The sequence below is a fragment of the Pygocentrus nattereri genome, chromosome 2, assembly GCF_015220715.1.
Source record: "Pygocentrus nattereri isolate fPygNat1 chromosome 2, fPygNat1.pri, whole genome shotgun sequence".
Classification (NCBI taxonomy): domain Eukaryota; kingdom Metazoa; phylum Chordata; class Actinopteri; order Characiformes; family Serrasalmidae; genus Pygocentrus; species Pygocentrus nattereri.
The window spans coordinates 9480880-9503137 of NC_051212.1; the positions used below are offsets into that span (position 1 = coordinate 9480880).

At 40.7% G+C, this 22258-nt stretch overlaps 1 protein-coding gene across 1 annotated transcript in view; it reads left to right on the forward strand.

Annotated features, from left to right (window-relative positions):
* LOC108440938 (tensin-3) overlaps positions 1–22258 on the forward strand; it is a 113740-nt gene that overhangs the window by 83889 nt on the left and 7593 nt on the right. The window contains exons 14-20 of the mRNA XM_017720139.2: positions 10715–10866; positions 11460–11592; positions 14538–14621; positions 19369–19480; positions 20360–20835; positions 21706–21792; positions 21905–22036. Of these exons, the coding sequence (XP_017575628.1) occupies positions 10715–10866; positions 11460–11592; positions 14538–14621; positions 19369–19480; positions 20360–20835; positions 21706–21792; positions 21905–22036 (1176 nt within the window). The remainder of the gene's footprint in view (positions 1–10714; positions 10867–11459; positions 11593–14537; positions 14622–19368; positions 19481–20359; positions 20836–21705; positions 21793–21904; positions 22037–22258) is intronic.

The window sequence follows — 22258 nt, forward strand, 5'->3', positions numbered from 1 at the left end:
TGCTGTTTTTAGCAGAAGCGCTAATTAAGACAGAAACGCTTTCTCATGTAAATCGAGTAAAGGCTACTGTTTTTAGCAGAAGCGCTAATTAAGACAGAAAGGCTTTATTATATAAATCGAGGCAAGACGACTGTTTTTAGCAGAAGCGCTAATTAAGACAGAAAGGCTTTATTATATAAATCGAGGCAAGACGACTGTTTTTAGCAGAAGCGCTAATTAAGACAGAAACACTTTCTTATATAAATCGAGTCAAGGCTACTGTTTTTAGCAGAAGCGCTAATTAAGACAGAAACACTTTCTTATATAAATCGAGTCAAGGCTACTGTTTTTAGCAGAAGCGCTAATTAAGACAGAAACACTTTCTTATATAAATCGAGGCCAGATGACTGTTTTTAGCAGAAGCGCTAATTAAGACAGAAACTCTTTCTTGTGTAAATCGAGTCAAGGCTACTGTTTTTAGCAAAAGCACTAATTAAGACAGAAAGGCTTTCTTATATAAATCGATGCAAGACAACTGTTTTTAGCAGAAGCGCTAATTAAGACAGAAACGCTTTCTCATGTAAATCGAGTAAAGGCTACTGTTTTTAGCAGAAGCGCTAATTAAGACAGAAAGGCTTTATTATATAAATCGAGGCAAGACGACTGTTTTTAGCAGAAGCGCTAATTAAGACAGAAAGGCTTTATTATATAAATCGAGGCAAGACGACTGTTTTTAGCAGAAGCGCTAATTAAGACAGAAACACTTTCTTATATAAATCGAGTCAAGGCTACTGTTTTTAGCAGAAGCGCTAATTAAGACAGAAACACTTTCTTATATAAATCGAGTCAAGGCTACTGTTTTTAGCAGAAGCGCTAATTAAGACAGAAACACTTTCTTATATAAATCGAGGCCAGATGACTGTTTTTAGCAGAAGCGCTAATTAAGACAGAAACTCTTTCTTGTGTAAATCGAGTCAAGGCTACTGTTTTTAGCAAAAGCACTAATTAAGACAGAAAGGCTTTCTTATATAAATCGATGCAAGACAACTGTTTTTAGCAGAAGCGCTAATTAAGACAGAAACGCTTTCTCATGTAAATCGAGTAAAGGCTACTGTTTTTAGCAGAAGCGCTAATTAAGACAGAAACTCTTTCTCATGTAAATCGAGTCAAGGCTGCTGTTTTTAGCAGAAGCGCTAATTAAGACAGAAACTCTTTCTTATGTAAATCGAGTCAAGGCTACTGTTTTTAGCAGAAGCGCTAATTAAGACAGAAACTCTTTCTCATGTAAATCGAGTCAAGGCTGCTGTTTTTAGCAGAAGCGCTAATTAAGACAGAAACTCTTTCTTATGTAAATCAAGTCAAGGCTACTGTTTTTAGCAGAAGCGCTAATTAAGACAGAAACGCTTTCTTATATAAATTGAGTCAAGGCTACTGTTTTTAGCAGAAGCGCTAATTAAGACAGAAACTCTTTCTCATGTAAATCGAGTCAAGGCTACTGTTTTTAGCAGAAGCGCTAATTAAGACAGAAACTCTTTCTTATATAAATCGAGTCAAGGCTGCCGTTTTTAGCAGAAGCGCTAATTAAGACAGAAACTCTTTCTCATATAAATCGAGTCAAGGCTACTGTTTTTAGCAGAAGCGCTTATTAAGACAGAAACTCTTTCTCATATAAATCGAGTCAAGGCTACTGTTTTTAGCAGAAGCGCTAATTAAGACAGAAACTCTTTCTCATATAAATCGAGTCAAGGCTACTGTTTTTAGCAGAAGCGCTAATTAAGACAGAAACTCTTTCTCATATAAATCGAGTCAAGGCTACTGTTTTTAGCAGAAGCGCTAATTAAGACAGAAACTCTTTCTTATATAAATCGAGTCAAGGCTGCTGTTTTTAGCAGAAGCGCTAATTAAGACAGAAACTCTTTCTCATATAAATCGAGTCAAGGCTACTGTTTTTAGCAGAAGCGCTAATTAAGACAGAAACTCTTTCTCATGTAAATCGAGTCAAGGCTACTGTTTTTAGCAGAAGCGCTAATTAAGACAGAAACTCTTTCTTATATAAATCGAGTCAAGGCTACTGTTTTTAGCAGAAGCGCTAGTGAAGACTGAGTTAAAACAGCACACGTAATGCTAACGTTAGCTCAGAGAGACCTTCTTTCTCATTTGAATGCAGACCGAGTGGAGGCTGCCTATTTTAGCAGTAGTTCTTGCTAAGAGTAAAATGCTTTCTTCAGTAGTCAGCGCTGAGCCTGGACTGTGTATTTTAGCAGTTAAGATAGAAATGCTTTCTTGCTTGATTAAAGACTCAGCCTGAGAATCAAGACTATGTCTAGACTGTGCTATTTAGCTATTTAGTTAAGAGAAATGCCTTTAATGTGAATGAAAAATTAATTAGCTTTTTCTGATAAAGAGAAAACTGCTTTCTCATGTGAGTCAAGCTGGGACTGCACATTGATGCGCTGGTTGGTTAAGAGAAAAATGTCTTCTCATACAAATTATTAACTTCTCATAAGTCTAAGTTAGTTTGTGCTGCTCCAGTGCTGGTTTAGCTGGTCACCCAGCATGGTCATACTGGTTGAGCAGCATACCAGCATCCAAAGCATAACATATTATGGCATCTTGGTGGAGAAGGGCCGGTAAAGGCCATCATTTCTGCTAAGGAAATGCTCTTTTTATTGAAGGAGGCAGAAAAGGTCACTGAAACACAGCCAGAATAGCAAGAAAGGTCACTAGACATGCAACGTCACTCCATGCTGGACGTTTAACCCACACAAACTAAACTCATGGCCCAGCGCAATAACACACAGTAAACACCCACCTTAACCCAACAAGCTGGGGTGCAGCCTTGCATACCTGACCTCTAAAGGCTCTAATGATCTATGCTGATCTTACTATCAGGGTCTTCACATAGACAGTCAAGACACTTTGGCCCAATCCCATTTCTTATTTTTAACCCTACACCTTGTTTTCAAAGGTCATCTGCCCCGTGGAACTGAGTTACAACGGGATAGAGTTAAAAGTAATAACTCATTGTTCTTACTAATCACTCGACTCCAGCTCGTCGGCTACTCAGTCTTGGGGGGCAGTCGTGGAGGTTAGGGAACTGGCCCTGTAACCGGAAGGTTGCCGGTTCGATCCCCAGTGCCGACAGTCCATGACTGAGGCGTCCTTGAGCAAGACACCTAACCCCCAATTGCTCCCCGGGCGCCGTGGATTGGGCTGCTCTCCGGTCCGGGCAAGTGTGCTCACTGCCCCCTAGTGTGTATGTGGTGTTTCACTTCACGGATGGGTTAAATGCGGAGGTGGAATTTCCCCATTTGTGGGATTAAAAAAAGTATCACTTAAATAAAAAAGTCATGACTTCATTAAAAGCTACTAGCTGAGTGACAGCAGAGTTCAACTCCTCACTCCTGGGCTTTAGTTACATTTAGGGAATCCTACGCCTTCAATGAGGGGGGATAAGATTATTATCTATTATCTCCCACCCCTAATTCTTCAGTGATATGAAGCTGAATCAGGTATTCACCAACTTCTTGTTCAGATTTTCCAGTTCCACTTTAAATGGTGCAGCATTTCTGACGTCTGAGGCACCAGAATGTTGAACCCTATCCCTCTATCTCAACAACAATCGGGACACCCTACATTCAGGCATGAAAACACAAGTGGGCTAAGTGGTAGGGGTGAAATGGGATTGGGCCTTAGATGACAGGTGAAATACTCAGACCTGCTCTGAGTCTGTATCTGATTGGACTCAGGTGTAATGCCAGTATATGATCACTGGCTGAAATCATTTCATCAGTATGGTCTGCTTCAGATCACAGTGTGACAGGTCTAGTCAGATTTGCTGTTTAGACTTCAAGAACATAATCTGACAAATAAAAACAGAAAAAAATCAGATAAGAGTGTCTGAACGAAGCTTGACGATCATTTCTTGGAGGTGGTTTTCAAGCTCAAGCTTGAAGGAGTTATGAGTTATGAGTTACACATTTAGTGAAACAAACCTTGACTCATTTTCTGTCTAATGATGGGATTTAGATGGTGGAGCCTGACTGGCTGGTTGAGAGGAGAGGCAGGAGCGAGAGGCTGGAATTTCCAGGATAGGAACAGAAGTAGCCTTAGGGCTAACATTCTCCACCTGCCAGCAGACAGCGCTGTGCCCTGAAAACAGAAGAAATATGCCTGGTACCACCATGTGAAGTCCAAACATGCAAGAATACTTCATGCGCTTTTAAAAACAGGAGGAATGAGTGTCTTAATTCGGTTGATTTTCTTGAACCAGTTATGTATTACGTACCTATGAAAAACGCTGTAGACTGTAGAGACATACACTATTGTTGTCAGTGCTCTTGAATCCGGTTTGTTTGCTGATAATGATTGTAATGCACTAGTCCTGGAACAACTCACCAGTTCCAAAACATTACGAGGACATTAGGAGGCTATAAAACATATTTAGAAGTATTATATGCATCCAGAATGATGAACAGAGCTGTGTACGATTCTAAAATGACAAGAAAGTTGTAGAACAATAAAAACAACCCATAATTCATCGTATTGCAAAAGTGGTCAAATCTTGATGCTGACAACTTGACAAAAATTGATAATTACAGCATTTCTTATTCAATAGATGCTTTGGTTCCCAGAAGAATTAAAACTAGTCTAGTTTATAAGATTTATTGGTAAAACTTCACTGTATGGTGCTCTTCATAAGGCTACATTACACTTACATAAGCTTGTCATAACAACTGACATAGCCCTACATAAATGTTTATAAGTGTTTATGCCAATACGCATCATCTGTTATAAACACTAGCTAAATTTGACTAAATTGACAAGCTAAAACTGGCAAATGTAACCTTTATAAAGAATGACGCCTATTGGAATAAGTATATATAAATACTTATGTAGGGTTATGTCAGTTGATATGACAAGCTTATGTAGGTGTCATGTAGCTTTATGGATCGTACCCTACAGTAAAGTGTTACCAATTTATCTACTCTGCTTAAGTCATTATTTATATAAAGTCAGACATAAATGATTCTTGAGTTTATGTAAATCAAGTCGTAAATGTAAATCACATATTAGTCTCAGATAGAATAGATGAGAGGAAGTGTTTTGAGGTTTGAAGTTGTCATCGTTGGTGAGTCAGATGACTCCCCTTATTCTGAACGTGTGGTTAATGTGAGTCAGAGCTAACTTAATTCAACTGCTGAGCCATTTTACTGGCTACAGGGCAGGAGAGTTCCATAAACTGCTAAAAAACTGCATAATTCAGTCGTTGAGATCTTCGGGGTGGTTTGATAGTTTGACGTGAAACGGTTCAGTGTAGAGAAACCTAGCTGATTCAGATTTCTTCATGGTGGTGCTGATAGGAACCAGGGATCACAATGTCTATAACACAAATATAGGCATTTTATTTACGAACCAAAACCACCAGCGAACCCATGTGTCGTAGAGTCTTCTGTCTCACTTTATTTGGATAGTCCACTATAGTCCCCTATAGATTCTCTGCAGATGTTCAAATTGTTAACAAGCTGTCTGTTGTAACTGTTGATTCTAAACAGTAGTGGAGTTGGGGTTAGGACCAGGGTGAGGGTTGGGTATAGGTTTTGGGTTGAAGTTAAGGTTAGGGTTAGAGCAGGTTCAGATTTAAAGAATATCATGGTCAGGTTAGTAGATATTTAATCGAATATAACTTTAAAAGTAAATGTAGTATCTACAACGCATCTAAAGTGGACTATCCAAATAAATCTAAAGTGGACTATCCAAATAAATCTAAAGTGGACTATCCAAATAAATCTAAAGTGAACTATCCAAATAAATCTAAAGTGGACTATCCAAATAAATCTAAAGTGGACTATCCAAATACATCTAAAGTGGACTATCCAAATACATCTAAAGTGGACTATCCAAATAAATCTAAAGTGGACTATCCAAATAAATCTAAAGTGGACTATCCATATAAATCTAAAGTGGACTATCCCAATAAGTCTAAAGTGAACTACCCAAATAAATCTAAAGTGAACTATCCAAATAAATCTAAAGTGAACTATCCAAATAAATCTAAAGTGAACTATCCAAATAAATCTAAAGTGAACTATCCAAATAAATCTAAAGTGGACTATCCAAATAAATCTAAAGTGGACTATCCAAATAAATCTAAAGTGGACTATCCAAATAAATCTAAAGTGAACTATCCAAATAAATCTAAAGTGAACTATCCATATAAATCTAAAGTGGACTATCCATATAAATCTAAAGTGGACTATCCCAATAAGTCTAAAGTGAACTACCCAAATAAATCTAAAGTGAACTATCCAAATAAATCTAAAGTGGACTATCCAAATAAATCTAAAGTGAACTATCCATATAAATCTAAAGTGGACTATCCAAATAAATCTAAAGTGTACTATCCAAATAAATCTAAAGTGAACTATCCAAATAAATCTAAAGTGGACTATCCAAATAAATCTAAAGTGGACTATCCAAATAAATCTAAAGTGGACTATCCAAATAAATCTAAAGTGAACTATCCAAATAAATCTAAAGTGGACTATCCAAATAAATCTAAAGTGGACTATCCAAATAAATCTAAAGTGGACTATCCAAATAAATCTAAAGTGAACTATCCAAATAAATCTAAAGTGAATTATCCAAATAAATCTAAAGTGGACTATCCAAATAAATCTAAAGTGAACTATCCAAATAAATCTAAAGTGGACTATCCAAATAAATCTAAAGTGGACTATCCAAATAAATCTAAAGTGAACTATCCAAATAAATCTAAAGTGAACTCTCCAAATAAATCTAAAGTGGACTATCCAAATAAATCTAAAGTGGACTATCCAAATAAATCTAAAGTGGACTATCCAAATAAATCTAAAGTGAACTATCCAAATAAATCTAAAGTGGACTATCCAAATAAATCTAAAGTGATCTATCCAAATAAATCTAAAGTGGACTATCCAAATAAATCTAAAGTGATCTATCCAAATAAATCTAAAGTGGACTATCCAAATAAATCTAAAGTGGACTATCCAAATAAATCTAAAGTGAACTATCCAAATAAATCTAAAGTGGACTATCCAAATAAATCTAAAGTGATCTATCCAAATAAATCTAAAGTGAACTATCCAAATAAATCTAAAGTGGACTATCCAAATAAATCTAAAGTGAACTATCCAAATAAATCTAAAGTGGACTATCCAAATAAATCTAAAGTGAACTATCCAAATAAATCTAAAGTGAATTATCCAAATAAATCTAAAGTGGACTATCCAAATAAATCTAAAGTGAACTATCCAAATAAATCTAAAGTGGACTATCCAAATAAATCTAAAGTGAACTATCCAAATAAATCTAAAGTGAACTATCCAAATAAATCTAAAGTGGACTATCCAAATAAATCTAAAGTGATCTATCCAAATAAATCTAAAGTGGACTATCCAAATAAATCTAAAGTGGACTATCCAAATAAATCTAAAGTGATCTATCCAAATAAATCTAAAGTGAACTATCCAAATAAATCTAAAGTGGACTATCCAAATACATCTAAAGTGGACTATCCAAATACAAGTGTTACTGAGACTTCTTTAGAACAGAACATTTCACACCAAGCCACTTTGAATGACTTTGTTTACATCATAATGACTGAATTATGCCGTTTTGAAAAATATAAGAATCCACATGTTCATTTCATTCAAATATGTTTATTGTCCATGTTTTGCTTATGGAATTCTCAAGGATTTACAAAAGAGTCATTGACTTTTTCTAGAGATGTTAAATTGCATGAATTCAACTGTTTTTAGCAAATAAATCAAATATTAATCCTATGGGAGATAAGTGGTGTACTAACTAGAGATGGTACCAGTCCGATACCAGGTATCAGGACTGGGCCAATATCAGCAGAAAATGCTGGATGAGAAAAATGAACAAAGCTGTTATCCGTTCACAGTGCAGTAGATTTAGTGACAGTAGATCAGTAATCATTGCAACCGTGACTTCACTTGAGATAACACACAACCTTAAATGTTCTACTGCTTTTATACAATGAATCTGCAAATTAAAGAAACAAGTAAAGCGAAGAAGTTTGTATGAAATGCGCTTTGATACTGGTAATTCCTTCAGCCTCAAAAAGTACACTGCAAAAAATAGTCTTGTCAAGTGAAATGCTCTTCAATCTAGTTGGTCTGTCTAATATTTCTTATTTTGAGATGGTTGTGCACTTATCATAGGATTGTCTCGCTTATTTCTGATATTATTTACTTGTTTTAAGTGATTCTATTAAGAAAAATGACCTTAGTATAGTGGCAGATAATTTCAGACACCTTTCTTAAAACAAGTACAATTATCTGGCAATATAGTGAGATAATTTTACTTAATAAGTCACTCAAAACAAGTAAAAATGTCTTGAAATAAGGTAAACAATCGTAACTTAAGCTTCCAACTATCTCAACAGGAGAAATGTTGGATTTATTGATGAGACTTAAGATAATATTAGTTGACAAGATGACACATGAAGCCATAAAACCGTCACAATAGCAGGTCCAGACTGTAAGATACATCTCAGACCCCATGTTTTTAGCCAAATTGTATTCTGTTTGTTTCTGGCTAATTATAGTTTGTTTGATCACAGCTGCTGATCGGCAAGTTGGGGGGCAGTCGTGGGCTGGAGGTTAGGGAACCAGCCTTGTGGCTGGAAAGTTGCCAGCTTGGTCCCCTGAGCCGACAGTACGTGACTGAGGTGCCCTTGAGCAAGGCACCTAACCCCCAACTGTTTCCGGGCACTGTGGATAGGGCTGCCCACCGCTCCAGGCAAATGTGCTCACTTCCCAATTGTGGGACTAATAAGGGTCACTTAACTAGAATCTGACCAATGGGCTGTAGGTCAAGTATTATCTTCTATAACTCATGTAATGTGTCCCTGTCCTGTTTTTGTAGGTGACAGTAGAAACTTGGTAATGGTTAACTTGGCACAAACTGATTTATTAGGTGCTCAAAATGCTACAGTTATTGTAAGAAAGTGATCAGGTTGTGCTTTTTTGTGCTTTTATCATATAAAATGCAGTATGCTGAGCACAAATGGGGACCCAGCAGTCCCAGATCGCATTTTTCTCATCATGTCGTGGATTAAGGCAAAAAGTAAACACCAGATCATAACAGTAAGAGCATGTAATGCTTCAGCTACCCTGGGTAATGTTGTTCTGGCCGTGACCTCCTTTGAATAAAAGCACTTTGAGCCCCAGTGAAAGGGCCGTTAAGAGAGGTGCGACTCATTAAAGTTCCTCTATGAGATGATAATGGGGCGAGCCATTCAAATTGGTTCCAGTGAGCTGTTCTCTAATCTAGGCCCTGAGATGGTGATTGTCCCATCTTGCCCCAGATTACCCCCCCCCCCACCCATATTAACATTCCAGAGGCAGAAATAGCGGGACGCCTCTGTGAGTGGCTAAGATTAGCACGTCCACGCTAACTGACACTTCACACTAAGGCCAGACGGCCGAGCAAACCGTTTGCACGGTCCCTGAAGGTGTCGTTTTACTGGGATTTTTTTAAATGGCTAAAGAGCAGAGGATTTCTGCTCAGCGCCTACCTGTGAGTTGGAATTAACATCTGTGTGCAAAATGAAAGTGGAAATCACAGTGTATGTTGAGGAGGTTGATGCAAATCGATAAAGTTGTGAATGGATCAATTTCATGCAGGAGAATTGGTGGATAACTACATGAAAGTCCCAGTACTGTGTAAGCTGGCATGGTGATACCGTTTGGTTGTCTGTGCTTTGTATGCGCATCTCTGCTACTTCAATTATGTTTGGCCTTTCTCTTGCATGCCCTGGCTGACCACCTAGCTGTAACTCAAAGTCTGATTTTCCTCCTTTCTTTGTCTTTTTATGAAATGTGTCCTCTTTGTGTTATAAATGCTGTAGCGGGTTTGGTTCAGTATTGCAAGTCAATCAAATCAAATTCACCACACTTTAACGAAAGTTTGGCCGTACGCAACTACTCAACTTTCGGTCGCTTATTAGATTTTTCTTTCACAATTATTATGTTGTAGGACTTAAAGTATTTAAACAAAAGTGTGAAAGTAGGAAAAAGTGACATGGTCAAAAAACACTTGGAAAAACTATTTCCAAATATCTACTTTTCATTTTTTTTCCTAAATTCTGCATAATTAAAAAGTTTACGTTGTAAACAAAGCAATTCCGACTGGTTTGGTGTGAACTGCTCTGTTCTAGAGCAACTGACCGAGTCAGAATTGTTCACAGCGGTGGTGATAGGAACCAGATGTCTGAAGAGTCCAAAAAGCTACACAGCATAAAGTGTTTATTTTGACAGAAAGTTACTGCAAATTTTCACCGAACGTTATTGCACAACATGATAACGAATACACTGCAATACAGGGGTACATGCAGAGCACTGTGAGGCAAAAAAGTCCCCAAAACAAACTTTTTTGACCAATATCATAATTGGAGGACAGTTTCTTTCCCATCACATATAAAACACAGAAAACACATGTAGGTTCACTTGTACATTCACTGGTCATTTCGACCAGTAAATAAAATGTCTATATTTGTTTTGGAGACATTGCGAGCGCTGGTTCCTATGAGCACTCCTGAAAAAAATACTAAAAAGTAAGTTTAAAGTTTATGCCAGATAATCATAAAAGACCTCAGTCTTTAACTGTAAGTAATGTTAGTAACTGCACACAGTTCAGTAACATCCTCTGTGTTTGCATGTGTGATCAGCTGTCCCACCTACAGGGGAGAGTTTGCGCTCTCTGAGCCGGCAAGGCAGTGAAGTGAGTGACCACCCAGCACTGAGTGGACGAGCAGCCTGGCAAGTGGACCAGGAGTTTGGGGAAAGACTGACGTACACTCGCAGCATTCCTCCAGGACAGGTAATAAAAAAGAGCTGTAGGTTGGGCCCCCGAGCAGCGCAACTGTCTCAGCACTGTCGCTGTTTAGTTAGAAGCTCACAGTTTCTCAGAGCCATCTGTGACCGAGAGTCAGAGTGTAATTGTCCTCTCCAGCACTGCTCCATCTGATCCACTCGTACCAGTGCAACACACACTAACACACCACCACCACCACAACATCAGTTTTACTGCAGTGCTGAGAATCCACCACCCAAATAGTACCTGCTCTGTGAGGGTCCATGGGGGTCCTGACCACTGAAGAACAGGGTAAAAGGGGGCTAAGAAAGTATCAGAGAAACAGATGGACTACAGTCTGTAACTGTAGAACTACAAAGTGCAGCTATACAGTAAGTGGAGCTGATAATGGTCATAATGTTATGCCTGATCGGTGTAACTGATAGTAGCTACTGGATAACAAATCTCAAGATTAAGATTAATGTTGAGGTTAAGCACTGAAAATTAAGCCTACAGTCTGAAGAGTTCAGCTTTGAATTTTTCTGAAGTAGTTGCGTTAAACACGGGTCAAACCTGAGTTTTAGCAGGAGAGCTCTAACATTATTTATCTTGTGTTGTAGCGTCCTCCTCTATACAGAGCAGACAGTGTGGAGTACAGGGGCCCCGGTGCTGGGCTGGACTCAGGAGTTGACACAGGCAGTGACATCACTCCTCCCACACCCGCCTTCCCCGTCTCACCCCCCACGCCTTATGGTAAGACATACACACTCATAATGGAACTCAGGTGAGCCAGATGAGACGTACATGTCAAGACAGTTTATCATGATTACAATAATTATTGGTTTGGCTCAGTTACATAACAGTAACACGCTTCATTCTATGGGTTATAGTTTACTGAATGCTTGGTAAACTGAAAAAAAAATAATGCATTGTTTTAATTTGCCTCAAATGTGTTACATCAGAGGTCTTTAATTAAAACTCTGTAAGGTCCAGTTAGAGAAAATTTCCCCTAGCAAAGGTCCGGAACATCATAATGTCTTACTTGCATTATGACTCAGTGCATTATACTGTAAACTAAAGCAGCCTAGTGGTTATAAGTAGGAATATCAGCATCTTATAGAGTCGACAACTGAATGTCAAATCAAATAAAGTCCAGTTCAGTCAGATTTCAACAACATTTACAGTCAGTTTTCTCTTTTTAGAGCTCGACATGTGAAACAACTTCCCTCTGACTCACTTTCTTCTCTGACTGCTGTTTCTCGCCTCGTCCCTCCCATGTGTGGTGTCACTCACTCGAGTCTCAGTGCTCATCGTCTTGCACAGATCTGATTGGCTGAGTCACGTCATGTGTGATATTTATAACACATGTGATTGGTCTGAGAGTCTCCTGGGCCACTAAAGCTACTATAAAGACTAGAAAAGCTACGCTGATTTAAACAGGACCGCCCCGTCGAAGTTCAATAAGTCTCCATAGTTTATTGGTTATAGGTCCAGGTCCACGTAGGACGGCGTCTGAGTCCGGACTCGGACCACGGTCCACCCATTAGTGACCTCTGTAATACATCATTTCCACATTTTAGTAACAGTTTCTATTAGCTGAGTTTAAGATATGGGAAAAAAATAAAACATACAATATAAAATGTTCCCTGACTTTCGCACAGGCCATTTTATATTGAATTCTTCCCCCAGGTTGTGCAACTGTGCTTTATAATGTGTGGAGGCGTGTTCTCTGTAGCGGATGTGTAACTTATTTTCACTTAGAAAATCAACACAGCATGTTGTGCCCAAACTTTTGCAGCTGACTTTACACACAAAAATGAAAGATCTGTAAAACGAGGCAGAATCTCCTGACTGGGAGTTTCAGAAAGAGATTTTTGATGCATTGAAATGCTTTTTTAATGCATTTAATGCTTTGAAAACCCCACCCACTAACGTATTCATGCTAGGCTCAGTTGGAGGCCATACTGGATACCGATTTCACCGTGACACACTAAGCAGGCACCAAGTCCTAACTGAGTTATGCTGTCTAGAAACACCTGGTTCTTTGAGACACATGGCTGGGGAAAGTCCAGAGTTCTGTTCATTTTGGGAGATGGCAACCTCTGAACTCTCAAAACTTTTTTTTTTCTCTTTCAGCTAATTATGGTGCTTATGAACACAGTAATGTCCATAACACAATAATGTTTTATCATGTAGCACAGCCAGTTTTTCAGGCTTAAGGCATCTTAAGGCTTATCATTAAATCAACCTTTACTGTACACTGCTCAAAAACATAAAGGGAACACTCAAATAACACATCCTAGATCTGAATGAATGAAATATTCTCATTGAATACTTTGTTCTGTACAAAGTTCAATGGAAATCAAATTTATTAACCAGTGGAGGCCTGGATTTGGAGTCACACACAAAATTAAAGTGGAAAAACACACGACAGGCTGATCCAACTTTGATGTAATGTCCTTAAAACAAGTCAAAATGAGGCTCAGTGTTGTGTGTGGCCTCCACGTGCCTGTATGACCTCCCTACAACGCCTGGGCAGCTCCTGATGAGGTGGCGGATGGTCTCCTGAGGGATCTCCTCCCAGACCTGGACTAAAGCATCCGCCAACTACTGGACAGTCTGTGGTGGAATGTGCCGTTGGTGGATGGAGCGAGACATGATGTCCCAGATGTGCTCAATCGGATTCAGGTCTGGGGAACGGGCGGGCCAGTCCATAGCTTCAATGCCTTCATCTTGCAGGAACTGCTGACACACTCCAGCCACATGAGGTCTAGCATTGTCCTGCATTAGGAGGAACCCAGGGCCAACCGCACCAGCATATGGTCTCACAAGGGGTCTGAGGATCTCATCTCGGTACCTAATGGCAGTCAGGCTACCTCTGGCGAGCACATGGAGGGCTGTGCGGCCCTCCAAAGAAATGCCACCCCACACCATTACTGACCCACTGCCAAACCGGTCATGCTGAAGGATGTTGCAGGCAGCAGATCGCTCTCCACGGCGTCTCCAGACTCTGTCACGTCTGTCACATGTGCTCAGTGTGAACCTGCTTTCATCTGTGAAGATCACAGGGCGCCAGTGGTGAATTTGCCAATCCTGGTGTTCTCTGGCAAATGCCAAGCGTCCTGCACGGTGTTGGGCTGTGAGCACAACCCCCATCTGTGGACGTCGGGCCCTCATACCATCCTCATGGAGTCGGTTTCTTGATTGTCAATCAGTGTTGCTTACTAAGTGGACAGTTTGATTTACTTGGAGTTATATTGTGTTGTTTAAGTGTTCCCTTTATTTTTTTGAGCAGTGTATTTCAACTTGGAGTACATTGAGGCCAACACTCTCAAAAAAAAAAAAGGTATTAAGCTGTCACTGGGGCAGAGCCTCTCTTGTCACTTATAAAGCCAAATGCTCAAAAATGTCATAGTTAATTCCTCTTATTCACAGCAGTCGTTATTTAACAGCAGACACTTGAGAATCCTCCCTCTTTATGTCTGTACAATTGTGATTTACTCGAAGAAAGTGACTAAATGAAACACCGGCCTGTTTCCCAAAAACGGAGGCTTGTCCAGGCGGTGTCTTCACGCTCGCCCCAACATGCCCCAGCACCCTCGGCCTTATATAAGATCCTTCTGCCCAGTTTCGCCAGTTGAGGGCTCAGTTTGTCTTAGAGACACCAAACATGTTTATCCTCATCCCTTTCTCTACAGTGAAGAACATGCCGGACCTTTCGCACTTCGCTCCAACTCCAACTCCAAGCATGCCGCTCTTCGGGGCCTATAGGACAGAGCATGGTAAGTCAGACACAGCAGCTTTAATCACTTGTATGGAATAAGGCAGCTACTCTAGTGGAAGCGTACTATGTAGTCATATTCGAGTCAAACTTAATACTGTGGTACAACTTGGAAAATAAGCAGTGATGTTTTAAATGACTGTCAAAGGAAAATAAACACTTGAGACTCCAGAGTGGCACTGTATGGGGGCAGTCATGGGCTGGAGGTTAGGGAACCAGCCTCGTGACCAGAAGGTCGGTGTTTCGAGCCAACAGTACATGACTAAAGTGCTCTTGAGCAAGGCACCTAACCCTGAACTGCTCCCTGGGCGCTGCAGATAGAGGTGCCCACCGCTCCGGGCGAGTGTGCTCACTTCTCCCCAGTGTGTGTGTTCACTAGTGTGTATGTGGTGTCTCACTGCATGGATGGGTTAAATGCGGAGGTGAAATTTCCCCGTTGTGGGACTAATGAGGGTCTCTTAATCTAAATCTGTGATCAGGAGACTGTGAGTGTGATGCTACAGCCATCCATCACAGTCCATGAGGCTATAACTAGCCTTGTTCTCTTTGGGTGAATGACCATTCATTTCCCCTCTGGGTGGGTGACCTTTCATCCCCCCCTCATCATTCAGAGTAAACTAGCCAGTTCAGGCATCTGTTAACTGACCTAGTGGATGAATTGCTAGTAGCTACTTAGCTAATTTAAAGTCTTATTGGTAACACATTTCTATGCTCTTGTTAGCATCTATAAACACATTTATAACATGTTATAACGCATTCATAAAGCATTATAAACATGGTTATAAATATTTATTTAAAAAAAACTATGCTGCATTACACATGTACATGTTTATTATACATTATAATTTGTTAATGTAACGCATTACAAGTAGTGCTCATAGCAAGTTGTACTGTCAGTGACAAAGAAGTCGGTCCCAGCTTGGAGACAAATATAATGTTTATTCGCACTACTGGGATTTCCAGTATTTTATTTCTAACCACTGGTGCTGTTAGTGCTGCTTCTTCGGGGTTTCAGTCCTGAGTATTCAGATGCTCCAAACAGGCTGTCCAGCCTTGAACCTCTCACTTTAAATGTTACATCACATCCATCAGCCCCTCCCCTGAACCCCCTCTGACATCACACTGAGCGTGAAGTCACTGTGGAGTGAAGGCCTGAAGAGGGAGATGTGAGATAGTCGAATGCTATAATTGTAATTTGTTGCCTCACAGGTTCTAATATCAAGCACTAGAACCCTTCACTCTGTAACACTACAGTACAGTAATGCTAAGTTCTGATAGCGTTCTATTGGATATGCAGTGTTAAGTCAGTGCCAGGCTAACGGTGGTGAACATTAACAGTGGTGTACATTGACTTTCCCTCATTGGGTGAAACACTGATGGCAGCTCTAGTTTAAACTCTGTCATTTGAAGCCTGTAATGAGCTTTACTGTGGATGTTTTAGTGTTTCAGTAAATCCTTCAGATTGAAGCCTCACTCTTAACACTGGAGGAGGCTTTAGTGCAGTACACTCACTTTACTTAGAGCGGACAAATACGACTTATGAGCTCTTATCATTTGTTATGAACAACAATTATAATGCAATACGTTAACAATTCATAATGCATAATAAGTATGGCTAGAACGTTTAATGCAATTTTGATAAATATTTATAGCCACGTTTATGATGCCTTATGAATGCATTATAACATGTTATGAATGTCTTTATAGATGCTTACAAACATGACATTCATAAAAAGTGTTACCGTCTTATCAGTCATGTGACCTAAATGCAATATTATTTATGCAGCACATTGCGTTACACAAAGTCCAGTTCAAAGCCTCTACACGAATAAAAGCAAAGTAGGAACAACATAAAAATGGACATTACACACACAGCATTACTCACTAACCTAGAACAACCAATACCTTGAGTCATGTCCAGTCCCCTGAGTGAACATCACAGATAGTTTCCACCTTTCGCTGGATGTTTTTGCCAGTGAGACACTTTAGCAGCGAGCTGAGGTTAAGTGAAGACCACAGAGTCCGAAGACTGATGGTTTTCTCCATGACTAATGACTCAGATAAGTACCAAATAAAAACCAACTAGCAATTTACAACATGACTAAGTCAAGCTACTCTCAGTCCATTGTTCATATACACAAATGTGTTTTGTCTTTAAATGGCTCTCATTTGTTGTTTTGTCATTCAATAAAAGTCTTAGGCAAGGTTAGGCCGATGTTAAGGGCAAGAAAGCAGCCTGCTCTTTCTGCTGGCCAGACAGCACCAGACTGTGGAGGAGTGGCTGCATTAAAATGTCAAACCTTTGTACACAGAGGGCTGAACATATGTGCTTGCTGACCTCTGACAAAAGGCCTCTAAATGGGAGGAAACAGCCTAACTGAACAATAGACAAAGGGCCAGCACAGTAGAAGAAGGCATTCACACTTGAGCAGGTCTCTCCATTGGCCTGTCCATGCTACTTTGATTTGGTTTGTGTTTGATTAGCCGTGAGAACGTTCCAAAGCTGGTGGATCCACCCCTATCCCTGGAGAGCTAATTCCCTAAGGCGCAATAAAGGTTTTTGTAATTCCAAACCGAAACCAACCCACTCAATCCAGCTAATCAGGGTCTTGGGAAGCATCTGGAGCAGGTGTGTTGGTTTGCTGGTGGAGCTAGGTGTGTGGATGGTCTCAACCCTTCAAGGGGGATCTTGCAGTGTGGGGTTAAATGGTGCGCAATGTTTGGCAATACGCAATAGCGATGTCCTGTTTGACAAATCCTGACCTATAGACATAGCTGTGTTTGGTTTCCATCATCACATTAATTATTACAATTTAATTTGCATGGTGTTGACCAATGTCAAGTGTTAAGTGTAATGGAAGCCATGTGGCTTCATTGCTCAGACTTGTAGCTACACCTTTTGGCCAAAAGTATGTGGACACTTATCCTAATTATTTAGTTCAGGTGTATAAAATCTAGCATACAGCAGTGGAATCCCCTTAGACAGACACTGGCAGTATAATGGGTCAGACTGAAGAACTTAGTGATTTATAATGTAGAACTGTCTTAGAATGCCACTTTTGCCACAAGTCAGTTCATGAAATTTCTGCCCGGTTTCTGCCAGTCAACTGTAAGAACTATTGTGAAATGGAGGCATCTAGGAGCAACAGATTTGCATCACACATAAAAATCATTTATTTGTTGTTGCATCACATACTATGCAGTTCCAAACTGCTTCAGGAAGCCACATCAACACAAGAACTGTGTATCAGGAGCTTCATAAAATGCGTTTCCATGGTCGAGCAGCTGCACACAAGCCTAAGATCACTATGCACAATGCCAAGTGTCGGCTGGAGTGGTGTAAAGCATGCCGCCTCTAGACTCTGGAGTAGGGGAAACGTTCTCTGGAGTGATGAATCACACGTCACTATCTGGCAGTCTGATGGATGAATCTGGATTTGATGGATGAAAGGAGAACGCTACCTACCAGAATGCATAGTGCCAACAGTAAAGTTTGGCGGAGGAGGGATAATGGGCTGGGGCTCATTTCCAGGGTTCGAGCCCCTTAGTTCCAGTGAATGGTGGCGTTAATGATAACAGCAATACAAAGACATTTTAGACAATCATGTGCTTCCAACTTTGTGGTAGCGGTTTGGGGAAGAACCTCTCCTGTTCCAGCATGACTGAGCCCCTGTGCACAAAGTGAGCTCCATAAAGACTTGGTTAGATGAGTTTGGTGTGGAGGAACTCCCCTGGCCTGCACACAGAGCCCTGACCTCAGCCACAATGAACATCTTTGGGATGAACTGGAATGTTGATTTTGAGCCAGACCTTCTTGACCAACATCAGTGCCTCACCTCACAAAAACCCAAAAGTCTCATTCAAAACCTTAAAAGAGTGGAGGCTGTTACAACCACATAGGGGGTGCAACTCCAAATGAATGGTGAAAGCCCATGGTTTTTCAAATAGGATGCCCAACAAACTCATATAGGTGTGATAGTCAGGTGTCCACATACTTTTGACCATTATAGTGCATGGCCAGTTACCTGCAGTTGTCTTTTTACTCGGGTTACTTGCAGTTGGAGCTTTTGTTTAAGTTGCTTGCTGTTGCCTCTTCCATTAGGTTACTTTTCTCTTTTGCTTTTAGCTACTTGCAGTGGTCTCGTTCATTTAGATTACTTGTCTGTTTCATTTAAGTTCATTTGCGACACTTTCAGCCTTCTTTGTTGTTTGTTTTAAAGTTTTACCATCTCTGAAGTGGTGATCTAAAACATAGAGCTCCACAGAATGAATGACGTCTTTAACTTGGAAGTAGCAAGTGACCTTCTCAGCTGTCCAGACTTGGCCGCAACCTTGCGTCCTGTTGCCATAGTGCCCAGTTGTCATGGTGAACATCGGCTCCTGCTATTTGTATAAGTGTACTTGCAAACCTACAAAGCCTGACTTACTATGTGCGACTTCGCAATATAATGTAGATGTTGCTTTGTCAGCACACCCATTGTTTATGTGAAGCAATGAAGGATTTAAGCAAGGAAGCTTGGATCTGCTGCACATTCAAGTAAATGGTCCAGCCCAAAATACTCAGATTAAAACGATGGACTGAAAGTATAATGAATGACGTGGCGGGCAAATTGTATGTGTGTGATGGGATACATTATATATGAAGTATATCAAACAAAGTATGCATATTGCCTGAAGATTGACTGATCATTTTCTCTATTATTGGAAAATTGTTTAATATTATGTTTGTCTTTGTGTCTTGATTTCAGATATGAGAGCTTATGCAGATATTATGGGGCATGATGAAGGCATAGTGAACACCTCCCACAGACCCTTCGCCCGCTCTATTACCACAGGAGGAATGATCACTCTCACAGACAGGTAACGTCACTTTTCTGCTGCCTAAGTTTCTACAGCAGCTCAGTTCTGCGGTCGGATTTGAGCACATTTGGGTGATTGTCCTGCTCAAAGACACTCGATTCACCTTATATTGCCAAGTTTAACCCTTGTGTGGTGTTCAGGTCGGTGGAACCCAATTTCAGTGTTTACCAATAAATGTGTTTTATTAATATTTATTATTACTCATTTTCTGTGAAGAACACATAAAATAGCCCATTTTTAGTGTCTTCACACTGTTCACCCCCACACATTTATATTACACATGAGGTGTAGGGGTGAACCCATGGGAGTAAAAGTGTGGAGGTGCTGTGTCCTTCATTCTGTTTTCCTCCTACATGGCCTGCTGTTAGTGTGTGTTTGTATTTGTGTGTGTGTGTGTGTGTGTGTGTGTGTGTGTGTGTGTGTGTGTGTGTGTGTGTGTGAGGGTGGACAACATGGACAGGCTGCTGACTGGCTACAGCTGCTAAAGGAGAACCCTACGCTGGCCACTTGTGATATTTTAAACATTTAGTCCTTTTACCTAAATTCTTATGGCTGTATTGATTTGAAAAGCTAATAATGTGGTGGGTCCACCAGACCACTGTAACAAACACATCAACACCACACAAGGGTCAATAGGTCAATTAGAGCAGTAAAGTGTGCTGGATGGCAGGTTAAGAGCGGACATCCAGGGTAATACCTAAATATATATGTAGTGGAATTTAGGCTTTAGTCCTTTTCCATAGATTGAGTTGATGAGTCTCTTCTCTTGAGTAGTCTAAGTGCACTTTTGTCTTCCTGAGGAAGTTTTGTGGAGTAGTAAGGGAGTGATGGATTTGTGGTAGTTATGAATGTACATTAAAAACATATTCATCTCTCTAGCTCATCTCAGTCTTCCTGCTCAGAGGGGGCGCTGTTAAGTCGCCACTTCTCCATCAACAACCAGCGCTCTGGCACAGTGGAGTTCAGCCAGAACTCGCCTCCCTCCCACCATCCCCACTCACACCCACACCCGGCCCCCAACGCTCACAGCTCCCCGCGGGGCATCCAGAGAACCAGGGCGGCCCAGTACTCCCTGAGCCGCAGCCCAGTGCTGAGCGAGCCGGATGGTTTCTCGCCTCCGTCAGAGGCCTCAGGTTTAGTACCAGAGGGCGACGGTCTGAACTACCAGTTCCAGCAGCCCCCACTGCCCGAGAAACGAAGGACGTCCGACTGCGAGCGCTCTCTAGGCTCCGTCTCCCCCGCACCCAGCGGCTTCTCCAGCCCCCACAGCGGAAGCTCTCTGAGTATACCGTTCCCCAACGTGCTGCCTGAACTGCAGGGCAGGTCCAGTGTTGGCCCTCCATCCCCGCTACCAGGTGAACTAAAGAGGCTGTATGCTTGCGATGCACTGGTTCCCAACCCTGGTCCTTTAATGGTGCCCCCTATTGGTGCATGTTTTGTTTCCCCTGCTCTAGCACACCTGATCTTACTATCAGCTGTTTAGCAAGCCTTCCTACAGTGGAAATATGAGTATTACAGCAGGAAAAACACCCAGGACAGGGTTCCCCTGGACTAGGATGGAGAACCATAATGCAAAAAATCATATCTGGGCAAATGAACTAATCTCAGATCTAGTCAATATATCGCTGCTGTCGGAGGAAAACCTTGTATCTCCATTTTTGTCGTTTTTTACTTTTTGCAATAATTTGAAAATGCCTGTTGCCCTTTACATTGTGTGTACATTTCATGAAGAATGGAAGAATGGTTTCCTTCCGACAACAGTGATCAGTAATATTTTTCATTTTAAGATTGTTATTATAAGAATATTGCACTTATTTCTAGACATTTCAACTTGTTTTAAGTAATTTTATTCAGTCAAATGATCTCACTGTGTTGGCAAATGCTTTGGATTATTTCAAGCATATTTCTTACAATGAACAAAATTAACAGCCAATATAATGAAATTTTTTGACTTAATAAAATCACTTAAAACAAGTTAAAATGTCTAGAAGTAAGTTAAATACTCTTATCATATCTTATCTCCAAAACTGTGGAATAGCATTGCATGGAATGATGGATGGATGGATGGATGGATGGATGGATGGATGGATGGATGGATTAATTCATGTTAAAAGTACTGTAGTCAGAGAACGGGCTCAGGAATCTGTCTTTAGGACTAAGTGTTTAACCAGGCATCTTTTTACAGTTATAGTCCCTCATCAGAAATCCTTTCTTTTCTTTTTCAGATGTGCTGGCAGGCAAACAGGTAACAGTGAAGTTTGTCCAGGACACTTCCAAATACTGGTACAAACCGGACATCTCGAGGGATCAAGGTAACTAGTCATACTCTGCACTCGTAGGTCTTGACTGGGATCAGTCCCCTGGCTTGGTTTACATGATGGAGGTAGCTGATCTACTGCGCTTGTCTCACCTGTCCCCACACAGCCATCATCGTGCTGAAGGACAAAGAGCCCGGCTGCTTCATCGTGCGGGACAGCCACTCCTTCAGAGGCGCGTACGGATTGGCCATGAAGGTGGCCACGCCCCCTCCCTCAGTCCTGCAGCAGAGCAAGAAGGGTAAGCATTGGCTGAAAGTGGGCAGGTGGGCGGATCTTGGGCTGACTGAGCGTATCCCGCTGGTGTGACTGTGACGTGTCTCTATGTTCTAGAAGGTTCTCCATTCATCTTGATTGTGGTGAACAAGCCACTGAGCCTGAACACATAAAAGAGGCCTTTTGTTACGTTGAGCGACGAGTCTAACTGAGCCAAGGCTCAGAAATGGAATCTGATAGGTGTTGT